The 22,881-nt window shown below is 43.1% G+C and overlaps 1 protein-coding gene across 8 annotated transcripts in view; it reads left to right on the plus strand.

Annotated features, from left to right (window-relative positions):
* The first annotated feature begins 326 nt into the window (after window positions 1-326).
* mfsd12a (major facilitator superfamily domain containing 12a) overlaps window positions 327-22,881 on the plus strand; it is a 61,382-nt gene continuing 38,827 nt past the window's right edge. For 4 of the 8 annotated variants that reach the window (XR_007958150.1, XR_007958149.1, XM_052038207.1 and 1 more), the window contains exons 1-2: window positions 480-1,040; window positions 21,646-21,856. Coding sequence is in view for 6 of the 8 variants with exons in the window: in XM_052038207.1 (XP_051894167.1) it covers window positions 773-1,040; window positions 21,646-21,856 (479 nt within the window). In the remaining 2 variants the exon portion in view is untranslated. Of the gene's footprint in view, window positions 1,041-21,645; window positions 21,857-22,881 lie in introns of all 8 variants that reach the window. The other 4 variants (XM_052038208.1, XM_052038210.1, XM_052038213.1 and 1 more) reach the window with 3 other exon arrangements.

The raw sequence follows: 22,881 nt of genomic DNA on the forward strand, positions 1-22,881 counted from the left end.
TCTCATGGTATAGTTGGCCACCAACTTCTCACCGATGTGCGGCCCGTCAGCACACTAACATTAATTGTTCTTTCTTATCAACCTTCTGTGATTTTGATGCCATTCATTTCAATACTGTGGAGGCATGGCTACCATGTGGAGTGATTTCTGTGTACTTTCCGACTTAAGGACAGAACCGTTACCCGGGGACAAGGTTTTTGCAAGATTATGTAAATATAAAATGCAAATGAAGAAACTATGAATCTACTTCCTGGGTCTCTCTTGAGGTGTCTTGGTGATTGACGGGCAGGACGCCCACAACCCAGCCACCCTCTCCTCCCACCAGCGAGGACCAGGCAGGCAGACACCCACCCCTCACACTCCTGCCGGTTTCAGAGCCGGGGAGACGTCCCCTCCCAATTCCTCGCTCATTGGGCTGCGGAAGAGGAGGAACCCGCCCCGTGTTGTTGTCCAACTGGAGCAGTCTCCTGAGAGCAACCCGCTCACATGATCGCCCAGCTGATTAGTACGAGCAGGAAACAGGGAGACGGGAGCGTTCGAGGGCGATGCTACAGGAAGCCGGGTTACTGAGGGGTATGTGTCAGTGCAGCTGGTGTGTGCTTGCAGCGCGTAACAAGCCCGGGGCTGACTGGGAGCCTGTATAAAGCGGTTGGCAGCTCGCAAAGAAACTGCTGCAGAAATTACTGCGTTTCTGCTTTGAAGGGCTGGGGATTCCCGGCTTCAGTGTTGCATTACTGACTCTGTAATTACTCAGGAGCCTTGTATCCACACCATGGCTGATGAGGTGCCCCCGTTACCCCTTTGCGCCTGCTTGTCCTATGCAGTGGGACATTTTCTGAATGACTTGTGCGCGTCCATGTGGTTCACTTATCTCTTGGTGTTTTACCACTCGGTACTGGCCATCAACAACTACAATGCCGGCATCCTACTGTTGATAGGGCAGATAGCGGACGGCTTCTGTACCCCACTCATTGGCTATGAGTCTGATCGCACTCAGGGCTGCGGGCAGTACGGCAAGAGGAAGACGTGGCATCTTCTCGGTGAGTGCAGAACTTCTGCTAAACTGCAACAGCAAAAGATTTACTAGAATGTTGCCAGGACTCGAGGGAATGGATTACAGGGAGAGGTTGGGTAGGCTAGGACTTTATTCCTTGGAGCGTAAGACACGGAGGGGTGACCTTATAGAGGTGTGTAAACTCATAAGGGGTATAGATAGGGTGAATGCACAGTTTTTTCCCCCCAAGGGAAGCCAAAAAACTAGAGGTCATAGGTGTCAGATGAGAGGGGGAAAAATTTTAAAAGGGACCTGAGGGGCAACTTCTTCATGCAGAGGGTGGTGTGTATATGGAATGAGCTGCCAGAGAAAGTGGTTGAGGCAGGTACAGTAATCACATTTGAATAAGTGCATGGGTAGGAAAGGTTTAGAAAGCTATGGGGCAAACGTGGGCAAATGGGACTAGCTGAGGTGGGCCCCTTGGTCAGCATGGACCAGTTGGGCCGAAGGGCCTGCTTCTGGGCTGTATTACTTCATGACCACTGGTTGACCTGGGAACAAAACAAATCCATATTTATGTCCTATCCCTTTAGGATCCAGTGATCTCAATGTGTACAGGGGGTGATGGAGTTGGTAAAGTGAGTCGACCAATGGATAGAGATGTCCACTTTGAAAATGTCCAGCTTGTACAGTTTTAAGTTAAGGAATTGGGTGAAGAGTCATTTAACAATAAACAAATCTTAATCACTGGAATGCTGCCTGAATTAGAGAGTATTAGCTATAAGGAGAGGTTGGATAAACTTGGATTGTTTTCTCTGGAGGCTCAGGGGGTGACCTGATAGAAATATAAAATTATGAGAGGCATAGCTGGGGTAGATGATAGTCTTTTACCAGCATAGAAATGTCAAATGCTAGAGGGTGTAGCTTTAAGGTGGGAGAGGGAAAATTTAAAGGAGATGTACAAGGCAAATTTTTTTCTTCCACAGTGATAGGTGCTAGGAGTGGGCTGCTGAGGGTGGTGTTAGAAGCAGACACAGTAGTGCAGTGGAAGAGATGGTTAGACAAATGCATGAACAGAGAATCGAGGGATGTGGATCATGTGCAGGCAGACTGAGTTTAGTTTAATTTGGCATCGTGGTCAGCACAGACATCGTGGGCTGAAGGGCCTGTTCCTGTGCTGTACAGATCTATGTTCTCAGTTGAACACGAGGGCTGGAATGAGTTGAGATGGGGCAAATTAGGAACAGTTTCTTCCCCTCTGCCATCAGATTTTCAAATGGTCCATGAACACCACTGTTATTTTGTAATTTATAGTAACTTTATCTCTTTGCACTGTACTGCTGCTGCAAAGCAACAAATTTAACAACATACAAGTTGGTGATAATGAACCCGAATACAATGAGATGGACTCTGACTTCACGATCTACCTTGTTGTGACCTTGCACCTTATTGCACTGCACTTTCTCTGTAGCTGTGACACTTTACTCTGTACTGTTATTGTTTTTACCTGTACTACATCAATGCACTCTGCAGTAACTCAATGTAACTGCACTGTGTAATGAATTGACCTGTACGATCAGTATGCAAGACAAGTTTTTCACTGTATCTCGGTACAAGTGACAATAATAAACCAATACCAATTTCTGATGGTGGTAACCTATTGTTTATAACACACCCCTGAAGGAAGCAAAGCTTCAGAGGAGTGTAGTGAGATGAGTCCGGAAGCTTGATTAAAGGAAGCAGGGTGAAGCTGAGGAGAGGGAGACTGAGGGGTTTCAGCAATTATAAGATGAGATTTCTTTAGTCACATGTACATCGAAACACACAGTGAAATGCATCTTTTGTGTAGAATGTCCCGAGGGCAGCCCGCAAGTGTCGCCACGCTTCCGGTGCCAACATAGCGTGCCCACAACTTCCTAACTCATACGTCTTTGGAATGTGGGAGGAAATTTGGAAACCCATGCAGACACGGAGAACATACAAACTCCTTACAGACGGCGGCTGGAATTGAGCCAGGGTCGCTGGTGTTGTAATAGCGTTATGCTAACGTGTTCGCCATGGATGGGGTGCATTGGCAGGGAGATGTGGAGCTGGTAATGGAGTAGGGAGATTTGAACATGAGAGTTTTGGTTAAGTTTATGGAAAGAGGGATTTGGGGAAGCCAGAGAATGAGAAGGGTCTGATCTGGAGTAGCTAAGAGCACGTTTTGTCAGTGAACGAGATGGGGCTAAAATGGGCAGGATTGTGGAGCTGAAAGCTGTGATCTAGTTAATGGGGTCATAAGCTCCAAACAGAATGTGAGGTGGATCATATTCAGTTGGAGATGGTGGGGTATGGAATGGGAGGTGAGAGATTAGACTTTGTTCTGGGAACCAAAGGCATTACCTTTCCCAATTAATTTCAAGGACATTGACACACAGTGTGGCAACTTGTAGTGGAGAGTTTGAGAGCCGGAGGGGGGTGGGAGCTGGTGTTGGATGTTGTCAGTGAACGTCTGCAAACTGGATCACTTTGCTTAATATGCTGATGGGTTGCACAAGGGTGAGAAGTTGGTGGCCAAGGATGGATCCATTGGGGATGGGGAGCTGGCTCCACAAATGGTGCCGGGAAAAGCTGAAAGGCCTCCTTTTATATAGTACCTCTCACAGATCAATGAAGATGTTCAAAAGAAGTTTGCATTGAATGATGTGTCTCTGAAGTACAGTCATAATATAGGCAATACAGCAGCTAGTTTGCACATAATAACCTCCTACAAACAGCACTGTCAAAGCAACTAAATAATCTGTGTTCTTTATTAGTGTTGAATATTAGCTAACTGTGCTGCTCTTTTTCAGTATAGTGTCATGGGACCTTTCATACCCTTGTGTGTCTTGGTTTAACATGCCATTTGGGGGGGGGGGGGGGGGGGGGGGGGAGAGCAGCATCTCCTGTTAGTGTAGTGCTGAGGGAGTACTGCACAGGAATGTTAACCTGGATGCCAGTGTTTGAGTCTCTAGGATGGGTTAGATCAACAACCTCGTGATTTGGAGGGGAGGGAGTGCTACTCTTGTGCCAAATTCACACTGGTATTAGAGGCATACTGGTGAAATGTATCCTCAAACTCTTAAATGCAAAGATACAAGAATTTGCACCTTGAACAGTGTGTTACCTGTCAAGGCACGAGATGAGCGGTCTCAGTCAGACTTGTGGCTTTCCTCTTTTTCTGAGTCCCAGACATGGTCTCTCCTTGAGTGTTGGTCCTGGGTTCTCCCTAAGTTCCCAGGTTCTCTGCTGTACTGAAGTTCAGTAAGGAGTTAAATCCTATTTCCAAGATCCATCTCCCTCCTGTTCTTTCTCAGTGAAAGGGCACCACACTGATACTATTTCAGCCCAGCTTTGACCTCCTTTGTTCATAATCCTGGACTATTGGTTGGTACAGTACCACCTCCATTTTGCACTTCAGTTATGTAGCATCCTAGTTATTGGCTCAGTACCATTCGGGAACAGAGGCATGCGGAAATGATGGTTCTTGACAGTCCGTACAAAGATCTCACTCCCCATGTAGCTGATGGCCAAGTCTACTCACTTGGGTATTTCCATGCCTTAACCTAGGGCTTTAGTTATCTCTTGTTACCACAGTAGCAATCAACTTTTCTGTCTGCCATTGAAGCCATGGGTGTCATTGGAAGTGTCCTAGATGGGGCTCATTGTTTCTTATGCAGTGAAGATATTAGAACTCTCCACCTGGATATAGATTGGATTGGAAAAAATTGGCAAATGGAGTTTAACGAGGGAAAGTGTGAGGTTATTCACTTCGTTAAGGAGTTTAAAGGCAGACTTGTCTAAATGGAGAAAGATTGTCATTAAATGAAGTACAGAGGGATCCAAGTGCTCTTGTGCATGAATTGCAAAAAGTTGGGCAGGTGTAGCAAGTGATTAGGAAGTCAAAGGGCATATTGTCCTTTATTGCAAGAGAGTTGGAGTTTAAAAATGGGGAAGTTTTGTTCTCCAGGGTAGAGCACACTTGGTGTACTGTGCACAGTTTTGGTCTCTATTTAAATAAGGATTTATTGGCATTGGAAGCAGTCCAGAAAAGATTCACTCAGCTAATTCCTGGTAGAGAGAGAGTGAGGCTAATTCCTGTCACAAACAGCTAAAGCAATTAGATCTATATTCTTTAGTGTTTGGAAGAATGAGTGGTGTTCTTATTGAAGCACAAGATCTTTGGGGGAGGGGGGGTGTCATGATGGGGTAAATATTGATATTTCCACTAGTGGGAGAATTTCAATTGAGGGGATATGGTTACAAGATTAGGGAGTGGTCATTTAAAACTGAGGTGTGTGAGGATTTCTTCTTGCAGGGGGAGGCGAATCTCCAGAATTCTCTACCCCAGTGGGGATATTTCAAGAGGAAGTGTATACGTTTTTGAATGGGTGATGGGGAATTGACATCTGGGGCAGATCAAACGTGATCATATTGAGTTGCCGAGCAGGTTTAAGGAGCCGAGTGGCCTACTCCTGTTTTCTGATGCGCTTGTCTCAATACAACTGGATGGCCCCTCTCATTGCTTTCAAGTTTTAGGATGCGGAGACCCTGGCTCTTGGTAAAGCAAGCCAACTTTCCAGTTCATCATTGCTGCTTGGTGGAGCTGAGAGAATGTTACCTTGGGGTATCGTTCCTTGTCTCAGCTGGTCTGGTTCAAGCCTGCAATCAATCAATCCTGGAGTTTTTGCTCCTTCAATTAAGTTGTTATCAATCTCTTTGTTTATATTTTCTTAACATTCTCAGAGAACTTCACACAACATTAACATTCCTGCCAAATATTGATTCAAATGTAAATTGCTGTTCTTTCTTCTGTGATGGCTGTTTTAACCCTTAACAAAATCACCACTGCACAAATTTGGAACAGCTGCCTACACAAGTGGACTGAGGCAAAACTTCTTCCACTTGGGTGGGGAGAAGAGACATTGAAGTTAAATGGTGTGATCCATCATGTCAAATGTTGAGACTCGATGCACCAGAATCAGAGTCTCTTATTGAGACCTTTATTGGGACTGCTTATTGCCCTTAATGAAATGATGTACTCTTCAGGCTTGAGTTTTACCTTCTGACAAGAGATTTTCTGCTCTCTCCTTTTGGATTGTGCAGTGTGAAGAAAACCTGCCCTTTCCACAACTATAGAGGGTATCCAGGGAAGTTGAATATCTCATCCCTGAATGAATTAAAATGACTCTTGCAATATTGTTCTGAGTAGACCTGGGACATTGGAGATCCAAAGCAAATCATCCTGTCTGCATCTACCATCTTACCGCAAAGGTAAATTGCTGCAGATGGGGTTGGTTTATAGAAGAGGCAACCTCCCCCGTTGCATTACATTTAAAACTGGATTGAGAAACTCTGAAATTAGTGTTGGATTTGATTTTGTTTCCTTCTGATTATTCGGTTCATTAATACACTGTGTCTGAGTATTAGCACAAAGGTTTGGGACTCACTTGTTCAAGTTCCACTTTCTTTCTATTTGAACTTGAAGCTGTCGGATGCGGACTGAAGGAGCTCTTGCTCGCTGAATGACTGAGGAGATCGGAATGTTGTGACCCGAGCAGTTCTCAGCAATAACACCGATGTGGGAGCTGGGAAGCCTTGGTCAAAACCTAGGAAAGGATGTGTCTGAACTAGAGGAAGGATTCTAATGATCTGAAATGTGTATCAAGCTCTTTGGCAATCACTGAAAAAACACTTTGACCCAAAATAAAGGAAACTATTAAACAGGATGTGAAACTGGTTTAAAACGAAATAGCCTGTTTCCTTCTACAAAATATGTCTACCTTGGTATATTGGTTAAAGCACTAGTATTCACTCATATATTTGTCCTCTTCTTGGCTGGTATTTGTTACTTTTAATCTGTGAGAGTAAAATCTAAATTGGATTTTTAAATCACACCCCCCCCCACCCCCCATTGTTTAAAATCCTCTAAACTACGGACCGGACTTCCCTTCGTCTCTACAGACTCCCTTAGGGTGTATGCCTGCCAGTTTCTGATGTGAGGTTCTGTCAGTATAACTGAAAGTCTTCTGAAATCCTCTTGTATCTGCACCATATGGGCTGTTCCCAGGTTAGGTTAGATAAGATAAGATCTTTACTAGTCACATGTACATTGAAACACACAGTGAAATACGTCTTTTGTATGGTGATTTTGGGGGGCAGCCTGCAAGTGTCGCCACGCTTCCGGCGCCAACATAGCATGCCCACAACTTCCTAACCCGTAGGTCTTTGGAATGTGGGAGGAAACCGGAGCACCCGGAGGAAACCCACGCAGACAATGGGGAGAATGTACAAACTCCTTACAGACAGTGACCGGAATTGAACCCGGGTCGCTGGCGCTGTAAAGCATTATGCTAACCACTATGCTACAGTGCCTGTGAAAGGGACCGTGGCCCGTACAAGGATCATTCCTGAGGGATTCCTGACAGGGTTGCATTCCTGAGAACTGTTTGTAAGTCCCCCCAACCTCAGTGTCATGGTCACCTTCCCTAATTTTGTTTCTTGTAAATTCAATTATGTAGGAATTGTATTGGAAAAACCCTAGTACAGTAGTGTAGCGGTTAGCGTAACGCTATTATAGCGCCAGCGGCCTGGATTCAATTCCGGCCGCTGTCTGTAAGGAGTTTGTACGTTCTCCCCATGTCTGTGTGGGTTTCCTCCGGGTGCTCCGGTTTCCTCCCACATTCCAAAGACGTATAGGTTAGGAAGTTGTGGGCACGCTATGTTGGTGCCGGAAGCATGGTGACACTTGCAGGCTGCCCCCAGCACGTCCTCAGTAATGCAAAAAGACTCATTTCACTGTGTTCAATGTATATGTGACTAATAAATATATCTTTAAATGATGGAAATCCTGATGAATTTTGAGACCATAAAGAAGAGAATGAAATTTCTATCACAACTTGTGTAATTTTATTTACCCTAATTTTTTTTTGAACAGTAGCCTAAAAATTTTTTTTATGTGCGTTTCTTGACGTGTGTGCAGATGACCTGACTTTGTGTTCTGTAAAACTGGGACATACTCCATTTTCTAGGAATACAACCCCTGGTAAAAAGAGGGGGGTGGGGTCAGCTGTATCTGGCAGTCTTAATATCTGAAACCTTTTTGCTATATCTATATTTATATATATATATATATATATATATATATAGTCTGTTTTTATGTTTAATGCCATTGCAACCTACTCTTATTCATAGTTCTATTTTCATTGGTGAGGTTCATCATTTGGTTAACTTTGACTATTGAAATAGTGGTTTTAGTGATACTGTTATTTAGACACCAACACATCACTGAGCCCAACAAGCTCTTTAAATGACTGGTGTGCAAGTCACATTTTTCTCTTCCAGACAGATTCAAGTGGCACCTTCATTCTGATAAACTTGTTCCTTGACTCCTGCCCATTATCCAACTTGATGCTGGAAATCTGAAACCTAAACGGAAAATGCTGGAAACACTCTGAGTAGAAGGAGAAATGAACTGACCTGAAACACTAACCCTGTTTCTCCTTCCACATGTGCTGCTTGGCCTTCTGAGTATTTCCAGATCTTCTGTTTTGAACCAACTTGAGATGCCTATTTGCTGTACTGTTGTGGACAGAGAAAATATTGAACAAAATCAATCATCTGGTAGCTCAATGTGAAGTGTGCTTGAAGGAGGAAATCTGTATCTTTTTTTAGATATTGAGTGGTAGTAATGAAAACTTTCTCAATTCTGCTTTTTACAGCTCGAGCTGTCTTACTGAATTACCACTGGGAGTTTGTGTTGTAAAGTCTTTCTAATTTATCAGTGCATGAACTGGTCTACGTATTAGAAATGGATGTAGAGGCAAAAGGAGGTACAAGGATGATACCAGAACTGCGAGAAGATGCTGGTAGAGATTGATAGGAAGTTTGTGTGGTGTCCGAAGAACAGATTGAGTTGTGTCAAATATTCTGTTTCTATACTGTAACTGCACATCAAAGGCCCTGGTATGGGGATAGTGGTCACTTCTCTATATTTTTCCCCAAGAAACGAGCGAGAAAGAGGAATTCCACCAATTGCTGTTCTCCAGTTCGAGGTGTAATTCGCTCTGAACAAAAGGCCTCGGTATTTAACTCTCCTGAGAAATGAGCAGAGAAACAAAGGACTGCAGATGCTGAAATCTAGATGAAAAACATGACGATGCTGGAGGAACTCAGCAGGCCAGGCAGCATCCGTGGAGAAAAGCAGGCGGTCAACGTTTCGGGTCAGGACCCTTCTTTGGGACTTGGCACAGTTATCGCCAGTGGGCATTATGTGACCAAGATGGGGGTGAACAGGAGCGAAGCAATTAAGATGAATAGTAATTTACCTCCCTTCTGTTTTCCGATCTATTGGAATGATTCCAAGGAATAAACTTGGCTGACATTTGATTGGGTTTAATTGCAAATCTGAGTCTGTCTTGAGCAGAGTAGTGTGAGCTGGTTTCAATGCATGCACGTACAGGTTTGAGGGGAAGCTTGTGTTATTGATAATCTGGAAATATAATCAATCTCCTGTTTTTCTTTTGTCATTTGATATCTCTGCCTTGCTTGTTGCAAAACTTTTTTTTAAGAAACATCTGTGTGTCTTGTGGAAAGTGAAGATGGGGTAAATGTTAGTGGGATAGTTCCATTTCCTTGTGCAGAGATGCACAAGGCTGTAGTCACTGAGGCAGCCAGTTCTGTTGCTGTGAATTGTTGGTGAGTCCTGTTGCCTACTTGGGATTCTGGTCAGTTGAAGTGTCTGGCTTACTGTGGCAACACTTACACAACATTATCCTTGGCTTTTAGTTAAAAGGCAATTACTTCTCATGTTTTTAAATGTGCTGGGAGTGTGTCGATGGGACTTGGCTTGAGGCAAGTGAAGGAAAATCATCCAGAGTTCCTGCGCTCTGGCAATTATATCCTTACCAGAGGGTGGGAGTTGCTGACGCTCTTGCTGGGATTTGTGCGTAAAGCCCAAATTGAAATTTCACAAGGATCTGGTATCATAGAGCCTTTCTCAACACCAGAAGCAGTCTAAGGAGCGTGGCAGATTACCAGATAACATAATCGGGCAGTTGCTTTTATTAAATCTTTTTAAGACTGACAACATCAACTAACATTTCATGGAATCTCACTGTCCTGGACACTTGCACTGGTCGATTACAAGGATTGAAGGTGCCTTGTGTTGATTTTATTTTTGAAACGAGTTGCTTGTAGTAGTCAGGAAGTCAGACAGCAGCAATGGAAAGTGAAACAGTAGGACTTAACTCTGTTTCCCTTTCTATGTGAGCTGCTGAGTGCTTCTGACAATTTCTATTTACATTTAAGCTTTCCAGCACCTGTAGTTTTTTGATTTTTTTTCCCCTTTTTTTAATATGACTTCATGATGAAGGGTGGAAGCTGGAGGTCACCAGTATAAACACAGAACAGGACAGCACAGGAACAGGCCTTTCAGCCCACGATGTCTGTGCTGACCATGATGCCAACTTAAACTGCACATCTGCCTGCACATGATCTAAATCCCTACCTGCTCATGTACCTGTCTAAGTGCCTCTTAAATGTTGCCATTGTATCTGCTTCAACCACTTCCACTGGCAGTATGTTCCAGGCACTTAGCTCTGTGTATATAATTTAAAAAAAAAAGCCATGTAAATCTCCTCCTTTTAAACGTTTCCTCTCTCAGCTTAAAGCTACACCCTCTTTAGTATTTGAAATTTCCATCACGGGAAAAAGACTGTCCATCCCATCTATGCCTCTCATTTTACATAGTTCTGTCAGGTCCAATGCTCCAGGCAAAAGTTTCTCCGGCCACTCCTTTAATGCTCTCTAACGCAGGTAGCGAGCTGGTAATGTTAACAAGGACCTCTTTTTCAGCATCCTCCACATCCTTCCTTTAATGCAGCAACCGGAACTGCACACAATTCCCCAACTGTGACCCAGCCAAAGTTTTGTATAACTGCAACATGATTTCCTGACTCTTGTACTCGACACCCCAACCAATGAAGGCAAGTATGCTGCCTTTTCCTACTTGTGTTGCTACTTTCAGGGAGCTGCAGACTTGCGCCACAAGTTTCCTCTGTACATCAATGCTCCCGAGGGTCCTGCCATTTACTGTACACTCTCCTCTTAAACTTGCACTTCTAAAGTGCACACTTCACACTGGTCTGGATTAAACTCCATCTGCCATCTCTCTGCCCACATTTGCATCTGGTCTATATCCTGCTAAATCCTTTCCACAACTCCACCAGTTTTTGATCATCCTTTACTCTAGAGCACAAGCATTTTGCAGCTTTAAAAGATTTGACCTGACATTCAATCTGAGTTAAAGCACTTGGTGTATTTCTCAAATTTTAAATTGTTTTGGAAAACAGCAGAGTGTGCATGTGCTATTACACTAACATTTCTGGGGCAAGTGTTGAATTAAAGGAAACCAGCCTTTGTTTTAAATCTGTCTGTCTTGCTTCATTTAGTTGTATTTATTCTTAACGCAAATAGGAGGGAGGAGGGGGAGAAATCTCAACATGTTTGAACTACAAAGGGGGTTTGGTTTGTATCTGTGGGAAAGAAAGCCCATTCTTAATATTTAGTGTATGTGCATTCTGTTCTAAAATGTACACAAATGTACAAGCAAATTTGTTCTTTCACTTTTGTTTTTTTTGTTTGCAGTGTCTCGGTGACCAAGCACAGCGATCACTATTAGGCTGTGCATGTCAACTTTATGGCTTTACACAAGGTTGCCTTTATTTTTCAGTCCTCTACCTTAGCATTACAAAAACAGTTTATTTTTAAAAAATCATAATGTTTGCATGGATTATTTAAGTTCCACTGCACAACATTGACTTTTAAAATGTTGTGTCATTGCATCCTTCAGTAAAAGGAGGGGAATTTTGTAGGGAATTTCCTGGAACGTACAATGGTTTACAGTAGTTTTTCCATATTTCAAGTGGATCATCCATTTTAAGGAAGCAAGTGTCGACAAAATCTTGGATAGTATCTTGATTGATTCTGGAACAGTTTGGATATGATATCAGTGTTCCCTTGCTTTGGGAAATCCTTTTGGCAAGGGAATGATGACCCTTGACAGAATATTTAATTTCAATAAGAGCTTTGTTATTGATTCTGATGGACTGTTGATACGCTCCATTAATGGTTTTCTTTGACCCTACCACCAAGCAAGATTGACCTTCTCTTGTGGTTTCAACTTTTTAAAAATTTGGATCCTTCGTGCAAAACTGAAGAAGTTCTGTTTTCTATTACAACTGGTCCAAAATTAGAACTCCTGAGTGACACTTAACTATATATAAATTATTGGGTGTTACAGAACTGGGTCCAGTTATGAATAAAGGAATGTCACCAACTTTTTAAGCAGCTTTGCATATGATAAATATTTAATGATGGGACCTAAAGACTTAGTCTTAAGTGTGTTGGCTTAGTCCTAAAAGTGTCTATTGTAGATAGTGTCCTTCAGTCTCAATGTCATTATACCTAAAGAGAATTTATAAAAAAAAATTCTTATCTACACCTAATTGTCCACATTTTTTTCAATTGGAGTCTTAACTTTTAAGATGGTAGAACCGAGAATTCACTTGTCCTTTGGCTTCCCTTGTCCTTTGAAGGCAGAAATGTCAGTATGAACACTAAGATTATTAATAAACCCTTCCTTGATATCATCTCGGCAAATGAGACATTTCTACTATGATTAGGACTGATGCAGTCCTGGACAATAACTGGCACAAATAATGTTGTAAACCTCAAGGAGGTTGCAGGAAGCCTGATACCAGAAGGCATATGGCGGTGACATGATGGGTGACTAATTGCTTTCAAAGGGGTGGGACTTGGGGAAAGAATTCCAGGGCTTGCTGACAGCACAGTGACTGCTTGGGGAATAGGATGTAAGTGTAGATTTGGACTCGACCTTTCGGAAGCTGTCCATTTCATAATACTGGGAGTTTGTGGCTTGCGTCCTCTATTCTAGGTCATTTAATAAAGATCAAAGAAAATTATGGCACTAACACCAATCCCTGGGGAATGCTATAATTTGTCGTACTGGAGTTTGGAAAACAACCTCGACTAACTTTGTACCTGTGCTATCAATGTCCCTTTGGATAAGTTACCACGTAATGTGCTTCAACTTTTTTGCCAAGTTGAAGCACGTTATGCGGCACTCGATAAGCCTCTGGAAGTACATGTGCGTGACGTTGGCTGTCTAACTTGGGAAAAATCCTAATGTTTTCTCATCATCTGAGGGATGTGGGCTTCACAGACTGAGGCAGCATTCAATTACCCATCCCAGGTTGCCCTTGAGAAGGTGGTGGGGAGCTGCCATCTTGAACCGCTGCAGTCCTTGAGGTGTGTGTATACCCATTATGCTTTGAGGGAGTTCCAGGATTTTGACCCAATCTAATGTGAACTGTCTTTGAATTTTTTTTTTTGCTTTTTTTTTAAAAACTTTGTTTTACTTTTATCTTTTACTTTTATCTTTTAATTTTTCCTTGTCCTGGCTCTATTTGCAGGGACACTTGTCTCCTTCCCGACACTCCTGGTTATCATTACTCCTGTCACTGCTGTGTCGTCTTGACTTTTCTTGATCTTTGCCTTCCTAAATGCCTGCTCAGCTGAACCCTTGTCTCCCCTTTCCAACTTCTCTCCAATTAATAATCCTCCAGTTTCCTCCCACATTCCAAAGACGTACAGGTTAAGAGCTGTCGGCATGCCATGTTGGCGCTGGATGAGTGGCGACACATGCGGGCTGCCCCCCAGCACATTCTTAGCAATACAAAAAGACTTATTTCACTTTGTGTTTCGATGTACATGTGACTAATAAATAACTATCTTATTGGGGAAAGGAAAAATATTAAAGTCAGCATCTGAAGGATAACAAACATTACTGTAGGCAGATCAAAGCAGAGCAGATGTTCAAATTGAAAACAAGAATGTCACCAGCTCTTAAGGCAGTTTTGCATTTAATGATGGGACCTTAAAAACTTGGTTTTAAGTATGTTGGAAAGTCGCCCAAGGCTGCTCTATTGCAGCTACTGAGACTGTGAAGGACACTATTTTACGCCCATGGTGGATGAGCTTATTTTGTTTCTTCATTTGTTTTTGGCTGATGATAGAAAGTTAGGGTTCTGGTGGTCAGTTCTGTTCTTTAACCTGACCATGTAGTAATTTTTTTTTGTCAAATGTGCTTCTGCTGGTCTAATTTGGAGAATTTACACTAGCATTCTTGTTTCCACTTTCATGAAGTGGATGTGAGGGCAAGGCCAGTATATATTACTGGTTCTAATGCCTCGTTGGAGTGTTGGTGGGCTGCCTTGTTGAGCCACTGCAGACCACCTGGTGCAGGTGCTCCCATAGAGCTGTAGGGCAGCGACGTCCAGGATTTGGACTCCGAAGGAACATTGACACATTTCCAAGCAGATGGTGGGGTTGCCATGCTCTTTATCTGCAAGTCTTCAACTGTTAAGACTTTTTTTCCAATTCATTTTAAATGGATCTTTCTCTTTTTAAGGGCACACTTGCATCTCAAAGTAGATACATCACCTTTTTTCAAATCGAAAACTGCAAATGCAGCATATTGCTTGTTTTATTCATTGAATGTGGAACTAAAAAAGCTTTGATAAGATGCACCTTCAGGATGTCCTACGTCAGAGTTGTACAGCATAGAAACAGGCCCTTATGCCCACCGTGTCTATGCTGACCATCAAGCCTATCTATACCCGTCCTACTTGCTTTCATTAATTCCATATCCCTTAATACCTTGCTCATTCAGGTACCTGTCAAGATACTCCTAAGTGTTACTGTTCCTGCCTGCACCACCACCTCTGGCAGCTCATTCCAGATACCAGCTACGGTGTGTGGAAAAATTTACCCCTCAGATCCTCTAAACCACCTCCCTCTCACCATAAACCTGTGTCCTCTAGTTTTAGACACTCCTACCATGGCACCTATGCCTCATAATTCAGTATAAGAACATAAGAAATAGGAGCAGGAGTAAGCCGTCGAGCCTATTCCGCCATTCAATAAGATCATGGCTGATTTAGTGGTTGTCTCAGCTCCATCTACCTGCCTTTTCTCCATAACAGTTAATTCCCCTACTATGCAAAAATCTATCTAACTGTGTCTTAAACATATTTAATGAGTTAGCCTCTACTGCTTCCCTGGGCAGAGAATTCCACAGATTCACTACTCTGGGAAAAGCAGTTTCTCCTCATCTCAGTCCTAAATCTATTCCCCTGAACCTTGAGGCGATGTCCCCTAGTTCTAGTCTCGCCTACTAGCGGAAACAATCTTCCTGTGTCTATCTTGTCTATCCCTTTTCATAATTTTGTGTTTCTATAAGATCCCCTCTCATTCTTCTGAATTCCAGCAAGTATAGTCCCAGGTGACTCAACCTCTCCTCACAGGCTAACCCCCTCATCTCTGGAATCAACCTGCTGAACCTCTGCATTGCCTCAAAAGCTAGTAGATCTTTCCTTGAGTAAGGAGACCAGAACTGCACGCAGTACTCCAGCTGCAGCCTTCACTATGTATCTCTATCATACCACCCCTTGGCCTTCGCTCCAGGGAAAACAGACTCAGTCTATCCAATCTCTCCTGACAACTCGAGCCCTCCAATCCAGGCAACATCCAGGGGTTCAAACATTTGTGCTTGCAGGTTCAGAGTTATTTCTGGCCTTTGTATATACCTTGTTATTAGACATGGACTATTAGGCACACAAAATGACATTAATTGGCCTACGGGGCTCACTAGACATCAGTTGTGCAGATGATAAGGGGCTTTGAATCCTGAAATGGATGGATGAAGCTTCGATGTTGGAAAGTTGCAGTTATCCATCTTCCTGCTGCTTGTCTTGAGTTTGCTCTTCATTAGGCATCATTTCCTGGTTCAACAGTCCATCCCATTCTTGCTGCTGGGACAAGGGCATGTATGTCCGATCTCAGCAATCTCTACCCAAGTCTTTGCCCTGTGACTCCAACTCTCCACTAGAGTAGGAAATTCTACCCTGTGCCACACCTTGTATGCAGTAGAATATCCAAACGTCCCCTCAGCAAGCCATAGACCGGGTGTCCCTCTCCAACAGCCTCGCTATCTGAAGCCTGCTGTCTCACAGCATGAGCTATTGTTTCTGAAATCATCGTGGATGGGCTGCTCGAAAGCCTGTTTCTCTTGACACTAAGAATAGTTATTTAGTATTATCTGCAGACAAGTATTGTAGAAACATCCATTCATAAGTTTAACAGCACTTGCAAAACTCAAATATTTTGAGTGCATGTAGATTTGAAAGTTTGCCTCTTGTTTAGGGAAGCTATTCTCCAAACTGTTTAGAGTTGATTAAGTCACAAACTTGTGGTAGTCAGTTGCTTTAGTAAGTGCCACAGAAGCTTCCTCTTTTGGCAGGCCTTGAAGTTTGATAACTATACGAGTTACTTTCCATTTCCTAATTGCATGTCAAATATTGCATCAGTCTAGTCATACAGTTTTCAATGTCATCTTGTTCCCATAATCACACTCCAGCATTTCTGTGATCACAACTCTCTGCAAAAGGAGATTGTGGAGAACAAACTAACCTTGTGATGCTGATCTATCATAGGCTGTCTATCACCCCAGTTATATAATCTCCTCCATCCCAGTGCAAACCTTTTTGGTGTAACCCTGTTCCTCCTTCAATCCGAGTCCTAATGTGTGGAATTTTCTAATCCCTTTTTGTAGTGCCACCTCTCTTCCTGTTTTACAAAGGTTCCTCAACTCTGTTAGCTGTACTTTCACTATGTTCATGCCAGATCTGCTTGCTGTATTCTGTGCTGAAGGTACCATATACTGTAAATACCTGTTGCTGTTTGTACAACAATAGTATCGTATTGCATTGGCTGGAAACAATTAATTTAGCACTAATTCAGTACTGAAACTGGTTCCCTTTAGAACATGGAACAGTACAGCGCAGAACAGGCTCTTCAGCCCACAATGTTGTGCTGACATAGCTAATCCCTTCTACCTGCAGAAATCCCATATCCCTCCATTTTCGTCTCATTCATGTGCCCATCCAAGCCCCCAATGAATTTGCCTCCACCACCCTATCAGGCAACACGTTCCAGGCATCCACCACTGAGTTAAAAAAAAAAGTGCCTCTGATGTCTGTTCTGATCCTACCCCCTCTCACCTTAAGTGCATGCCCTCTGGTATTAGATCGCTCAATAATGGGGAAAAAGATATTGCTTGTCCACCCTATTTCTGCCCCTTTGTGTCAACACAACACGACTCCTTAATATGCTGTGCAGTTGCCCACTGAGTAACTGGTTAGTCACTACAATCACACATAATGCCAGACGTTTGGGGCTTCCACAGAAATGTTATTACCTTGCAGCCTGCCGAGATGTAGAAATCTTGCCTAGAGAAGCAACGTAGTGTGGTTGCTGGAGACCTGCAAAGACCACGGAATTCTGTAACTACTCAGCAGGTCGGGCAGTGTCTGAAGAGAAGTAAAATTAACACTTCAGGTTGATGACCTTTTCCCTTCCTAGTCCTGAGAAAAGATTTAAATAAGTGGATGGTAGGAAAAAAGGAAATTAAAAGATATGTGATGGGGAATGTGTAGGAAAGCCACGATCTTATTGGGTGGAGACAAAACAATCTCTCGTCTCCATTTTGCTGCTCCACTGCAAAGTCTCTCCGAAGTATGCCTACCTTGAAGTTTTCCTCCTCCGGCTGTTCTATGAGACCCTCTCGCTGCTGCCCATCTGTGATCGCTGCTGCTCTCTGGCTCTTTGACCATGTGCTCACCCGGACTCCCTACCACAGCCATGTATCCTTCCTGGGCATTTGCCTCCACCGCCATCTTATACTATGTCCTTCCAGCTCAGTTTCCAGGCCTCCCAGTTTTGCCCCAGCAAGGATCCTAGGTAATTATACTCCATCCGAAATGCCAACTGTCCATTTCCCTCCATAGATGCTGCCTGACCTGCTGAGTTTCTCCAATGTTTGTGTGTTGCCCCATCTAATTGAGTAGGGCTGAATGATCCTGCTATTTCTTATGTTCTTATAAACCCTGAGCAAGAGCAAGAGATGCCACAGTTGGGGTGTGTGACCACAATACTGTCACCCATAGAGTATATACCATGAGTTCTAAAGTGCATTTATTGATAAAGTGATGAGTCCAGAAAATAGGTGAAGGTTGCAAGAACAGTTTTCTCTCCTTGAACAGCAAAGAGAATGGGCTGTCAAGGTAGTCCCCAGATCTTGGAATGAGGAAGCAACACCATGGCAATTGTGGATTTTGAAAAGGGAAACTTTGTTGTGTTACTTGGCTCCTTTGGTTAATATTATCCCCCAGAACGGTCAGCTACAAGGGCATGATGCCAGTCTCCCAGTAATGGAAATGCCAAGCCCACAATATGGAGAAGGGCTACCATTGAGAATCAATGTTTTGGGCCAGCAGAAGCAAGTGTGTCGCATCATAAATGAGCTGTAGGAAAAGGCACGTCATGGCAAGAGGCAGCCTACATCTTAACTTTATTCTGCTTGTGGAGGTGTGTAAAATCATGAGGGGTATAGATAGGGTGAATGCAGTCTCTTTCCCCAGGGAAGTGAAATCAGAAACTAGAGGGCACAGGTTTAAGTTGAGAGGGGAAAGATTTAAAAAGGATCTGAGGGGTAACTTCATGCAGAGGGTGGTGCGTTTATGGAACGGACTGCCAGAGAAAGTAGAGGTAGCTACGTTAATGACATGAAAAAGTACATGGATAGGAAAGGTTTAGAGGGCTATGGGCCAAACGTGGGCAAATGGGACTAGCTTAAGTAGGCACCTTGGTCAGCATGGAAAAGTTGGGCCAAAGGGCCTGTTTCCGTGCTGTATTAGTGAGTCCATCGCTCTCAGTTTAAAACTTATTTGTTCAGCGTGGGGGCATCTATTTGTCCATTGTATGTTGTCTCCCGGACTAACTAGATTGCTAGGGCAGTGAAGAGTTGACCACAAGTGGTCCTGCAGTCGCATATAACCCAGGTTGTTGAAGGGTAATGGGTTTCCTTCCCTGAAGGAAGTTGGTGGGTTTTTTGCAACAATCTAGTAGTTTAACATGTATGGTTACCCATTTATTATCCAGTCCAGTGACTTCACCACCAGCAACCACTCAAGTCAAAGCTGTTTGAAAGTGCTGAACCAGTATGTGCCTTGGCTGTTTACGCCTTATTAGAATTCCAACATCGATAAAAGACCTGTAAGGATTTCCACTATAAGATATTTAATGAATAATTGTACAGTTGTCAAGTGTATTGCATTCAATGTCTTCCACTAGAATTGGTGGATGTTCCTAAAGCATTCTTTCCATTGAGCAACACTATATAGTTACCATGCCAAAGAGTCTTCTATCTTGCAATGAAATGTAGAATGGAATTTTACTTTTTTTTCCCTTTTTAATCATGCAAACACATCTCAAAATGTGTACATGTCCAAAAACACTGAGATCTCTCTGGGTAGTGAAAGATCCTCTATAGACGAGGCTTTTCCATTAATAAATAAGTGTGTGCGTTTTTTTTAACTGTACCCAGCCACTTTAGCATGCAATATCTGTCTGGGTGCTGCATTATGTGTTTACGGCAGATGTTATTTTAAGCCTCAAATGTTCAGAGGACCAGTACCAGGCAGAATATTGGGATTCTTCCAGTCCTAGTGTGATCACGTGTAGGAGGATCCGGAGACGGATGCTGGAATCTGGAGCAACAATCAATCTGCTGCGGGAACTCAGCGGGTTGAGCAGCATCTGTGGGAGGAAAGGAATTGCTGATGTTTCGGGTTGAAACCCTGCATCAGGATTCTACCGCACCGTCAGGAGGATCTGATGGTATGGTAGATTTGTTAGACATCTGTTAGCATAAAGCTGCACTTTTCATGTCTTCAGTGTCTGTTTTTTTTTAAATCTGCCTTCATCTCTCTATAATAAAGTTCCTGTCAAGTCTTGACCCTAATTTTTTTTTCTCTTCTTGATTGCTATTCCCTCCATGCTAATTAAAAATAGGTCTCTTCTCAAGGTAAATGCAACAGTGCATTAATCTATCTGTAGTGGTCCCCACAGTGGTGATGGTCTGTCTCATCAAACAGCTGCAGTAAATTTTGGGATATTGCCTTTTTGATCCTGAAGGAATGATGTATATTCAAGACTCATTTTCAGAGGAGTTGGGTTCATAGTGTTCTATTCATTTTATTTATTACATATTTTTAGGTTTCTGTAGGAGACGTTCTTGTGAATCGTGACATTGGCTCAGCCACAGACTCTTGTATTAAATAGAGGAAAGCTATGTAATTGAGGACCTCTTTTTGTTAAGCAAAGCCTTTCCTGCCTTTTCCTTTGTAATTCTGTGGAGTGCGTCATTACTGATTAACCGTGCAGTTTAACCAACCCGTAAATAATTCCTGTTACTTCTCCAGGATGGATATAGCCCTGCATGAGACTAGTCTGCTTAAATGACTAAACTGTGAATGCTTTTGTAACGTGTCTCACGAGTTCCGCTACAAGTGCATGGTAATTGAGCGCAAGGATCAAGTTGCTAGGCGGTTAAAATTGTTTCGATGACTTGTTAGATTGGATTGTGTGCCTTGTCACACTTTCAAAGGAAAAATCCTTAGAAGGAAAAAATGATTTTAGAGTTATGCACCATATGTATTCTTTGTCCTTGCCCAAAAAAAAGGCCCTTGGTCTTTTAAGATGCTTTGGGCCCCCTTCTGGATTTGAACTGAGCTCGAGGGCTGATAAATAATCATTTCTCCCCTCCCTGTCCCACTTTATCTCTTGTGTCTTCGTTATCTGGCTTCCTTTCGCTTAAATGACCATTTACAGAGACATTGGGATTGCTGAGCATCCATGTGTGTTCTTCATTGTGCATAGTTCTGGAACCAAACTAACTATATCCCAGAATTGCATTCAATATAATTTTGTCCTTTTTTTCTGTTGGAATGTACCTAGATTTGAGTATCGAAGTTGGGAGGCCACGGTGTGGTTGTACAAGACACTGGTGAGGCCGCACTTGGAGCATTGTTTTCACTTTTGGTCTCCTTGCTATTGGAAAAATGTTAAACTGGAAATGGTGCAGAAAGGATTTAGTGATGTTGTTGGGACTTGGTTATAGGCAGAGGTTGGGCAGGCTAGGACTTTTTTTTCATTGGAGTGTAGGAGACTGGGAGGTGATCTTGGACATGTATAAGATCATGAGGGGCATAGATAGGGTGAACGCACTTTTTTTTTTCCCCCAGGAATCGAGAACTAGTCGGCATAGGTTTAAGATGAGAGGGGAAAGATTTAATGGGAACCTGAGCAGCGATGTTTTTACACAGGGTGGAATGGGCTGCCGTAAGGAAATGGTTGAGGCAGGTTCATTAATAACATTAAAAAGACAGTTGGACGGGTACATGGATAGGAAAGGGTTATAGGCCAAATGTGTGGAAATGGGACCAGCTTGGATGGATGTCTTGGTTGGCACAGACCAGTTGGGTCGAAGGGCCTGTTTCCATGCTGTACAATTCTACCTGATGCAATATTGTTTTGAATAGTATTTGTTGCCTGAGTAACGTGCGGTCAAACATTTATTTTTAGCATTCTCATGTTCTTGAAGTTGACTGTTTTGCATACTTCAGCCACGTTTTTCTTTATTTTGACAGGGAGCATCTGTGTCATTCTGTCTTTTCCATTCATTTTTAATCCCCCTGTGGGCAGCAGTGAAGATGTTCCCCAGTGGGTCGAACTGGTTTACTTCTCTCCATTCATCATCATCTTCCAGTTTGGATGGGCTTCAGTACAGATCTCCCACCTGTCCTTGATACCGGAGCTCGTCACCAACAAACACGAGAGGGTTGAACTCACTGCTTTTAGGTAAATTATTTCCTGCTTGTTCCTTGTATCCTCTGTAAAACTTCCACCTGAACAAGGTTCCAGAGCAGACTAATCCTGCATTTGGTTGCTGCTCACAAAAGGTACAGTTGGAAATGTGGTCTGTTCCTTAATTGCAGATTCTGTGAAAGTTTTGGAGGGTCGGGGTGGTAAAATGTGAGGTACTGCTTGGGTTTATCTTTAATGGTTGGGAAATGTCTGATCCATTTTACCAGGCTCGCAAGTTCTTGTGCAAGACTTCACAACTTTCATCTGCTGTCCTCCAGCCCTACTATTCTTTCATAATCTCTGCGTAGCTCCCAGTTCTGGCCCCTCAATAGTCCATTGTCTGTAGCTAGGCCTTTGGATGCCAAGGCCCTGAGCTCGGGGAGGGTATCTTAAAGCTCTCTTGTTCTCTTCCTCCCTGGTGTCCTTGTTAAATGGTACTGAAATCTCGCATCTTAGACAGCCTTTTGGACATTTGAGGTAATGGGCGGATCTTCTTCCACATCCCCTGCCCTTGGACTGGGACTTCTCCGAGTATTCAGGGCTGGCAGTGGCAACTTCCTCGCTGCTATTTGCTCCAGTGAGCTCCCCACGGAGTCTGACGTGACTTTCCTCTGACCTGACTTTCCTCTGACCTGCAACTTGAGGGCTGGGAAGATTGCATCAAGTTAAACGTACAAATGTCATTTTTCTAATAATGGACATATCCGGCCACCGGGAGAAAGCCAAATGGTTATGTTTTTATTTTTACTTGAATTTAAATGATTTTAAAATAGCTTTTAATGCTTGCTTTTATTTGTTTCGACTTTTTTTCTTAAGAAAATTTTTTTTTATATCCAGATATTCAAAGATGTTGATTTGCCCGGTCACTCTGACAGTCCACAAGTCTGGAGCTGAGGCTGGTTGTGTTTGAGTGTTGAGCTGGTTGCCTGTGCTGAGAATGCCTCTGCCACCCTGCAACAACTGCTCTTGGACGACTTGTCCATGTGGTACGGGGCAGGCGACCATCAATTTTGGAGGGC

This window comes from Pristis pectinata, chromosome 24 (assembly GCF_009764475.1).
Source record: "Pristis pectinata isolate sPriPec2 chromosome 24, sPriPec2.1.pri, whole genome shotgun sequence".
Lineage (NCBI taxonomy): Eukaryota > Metazoa > Chordata > Chondrichthyes > Rhinopristiformes > Pristidae > Pristis > Pristis pectinata.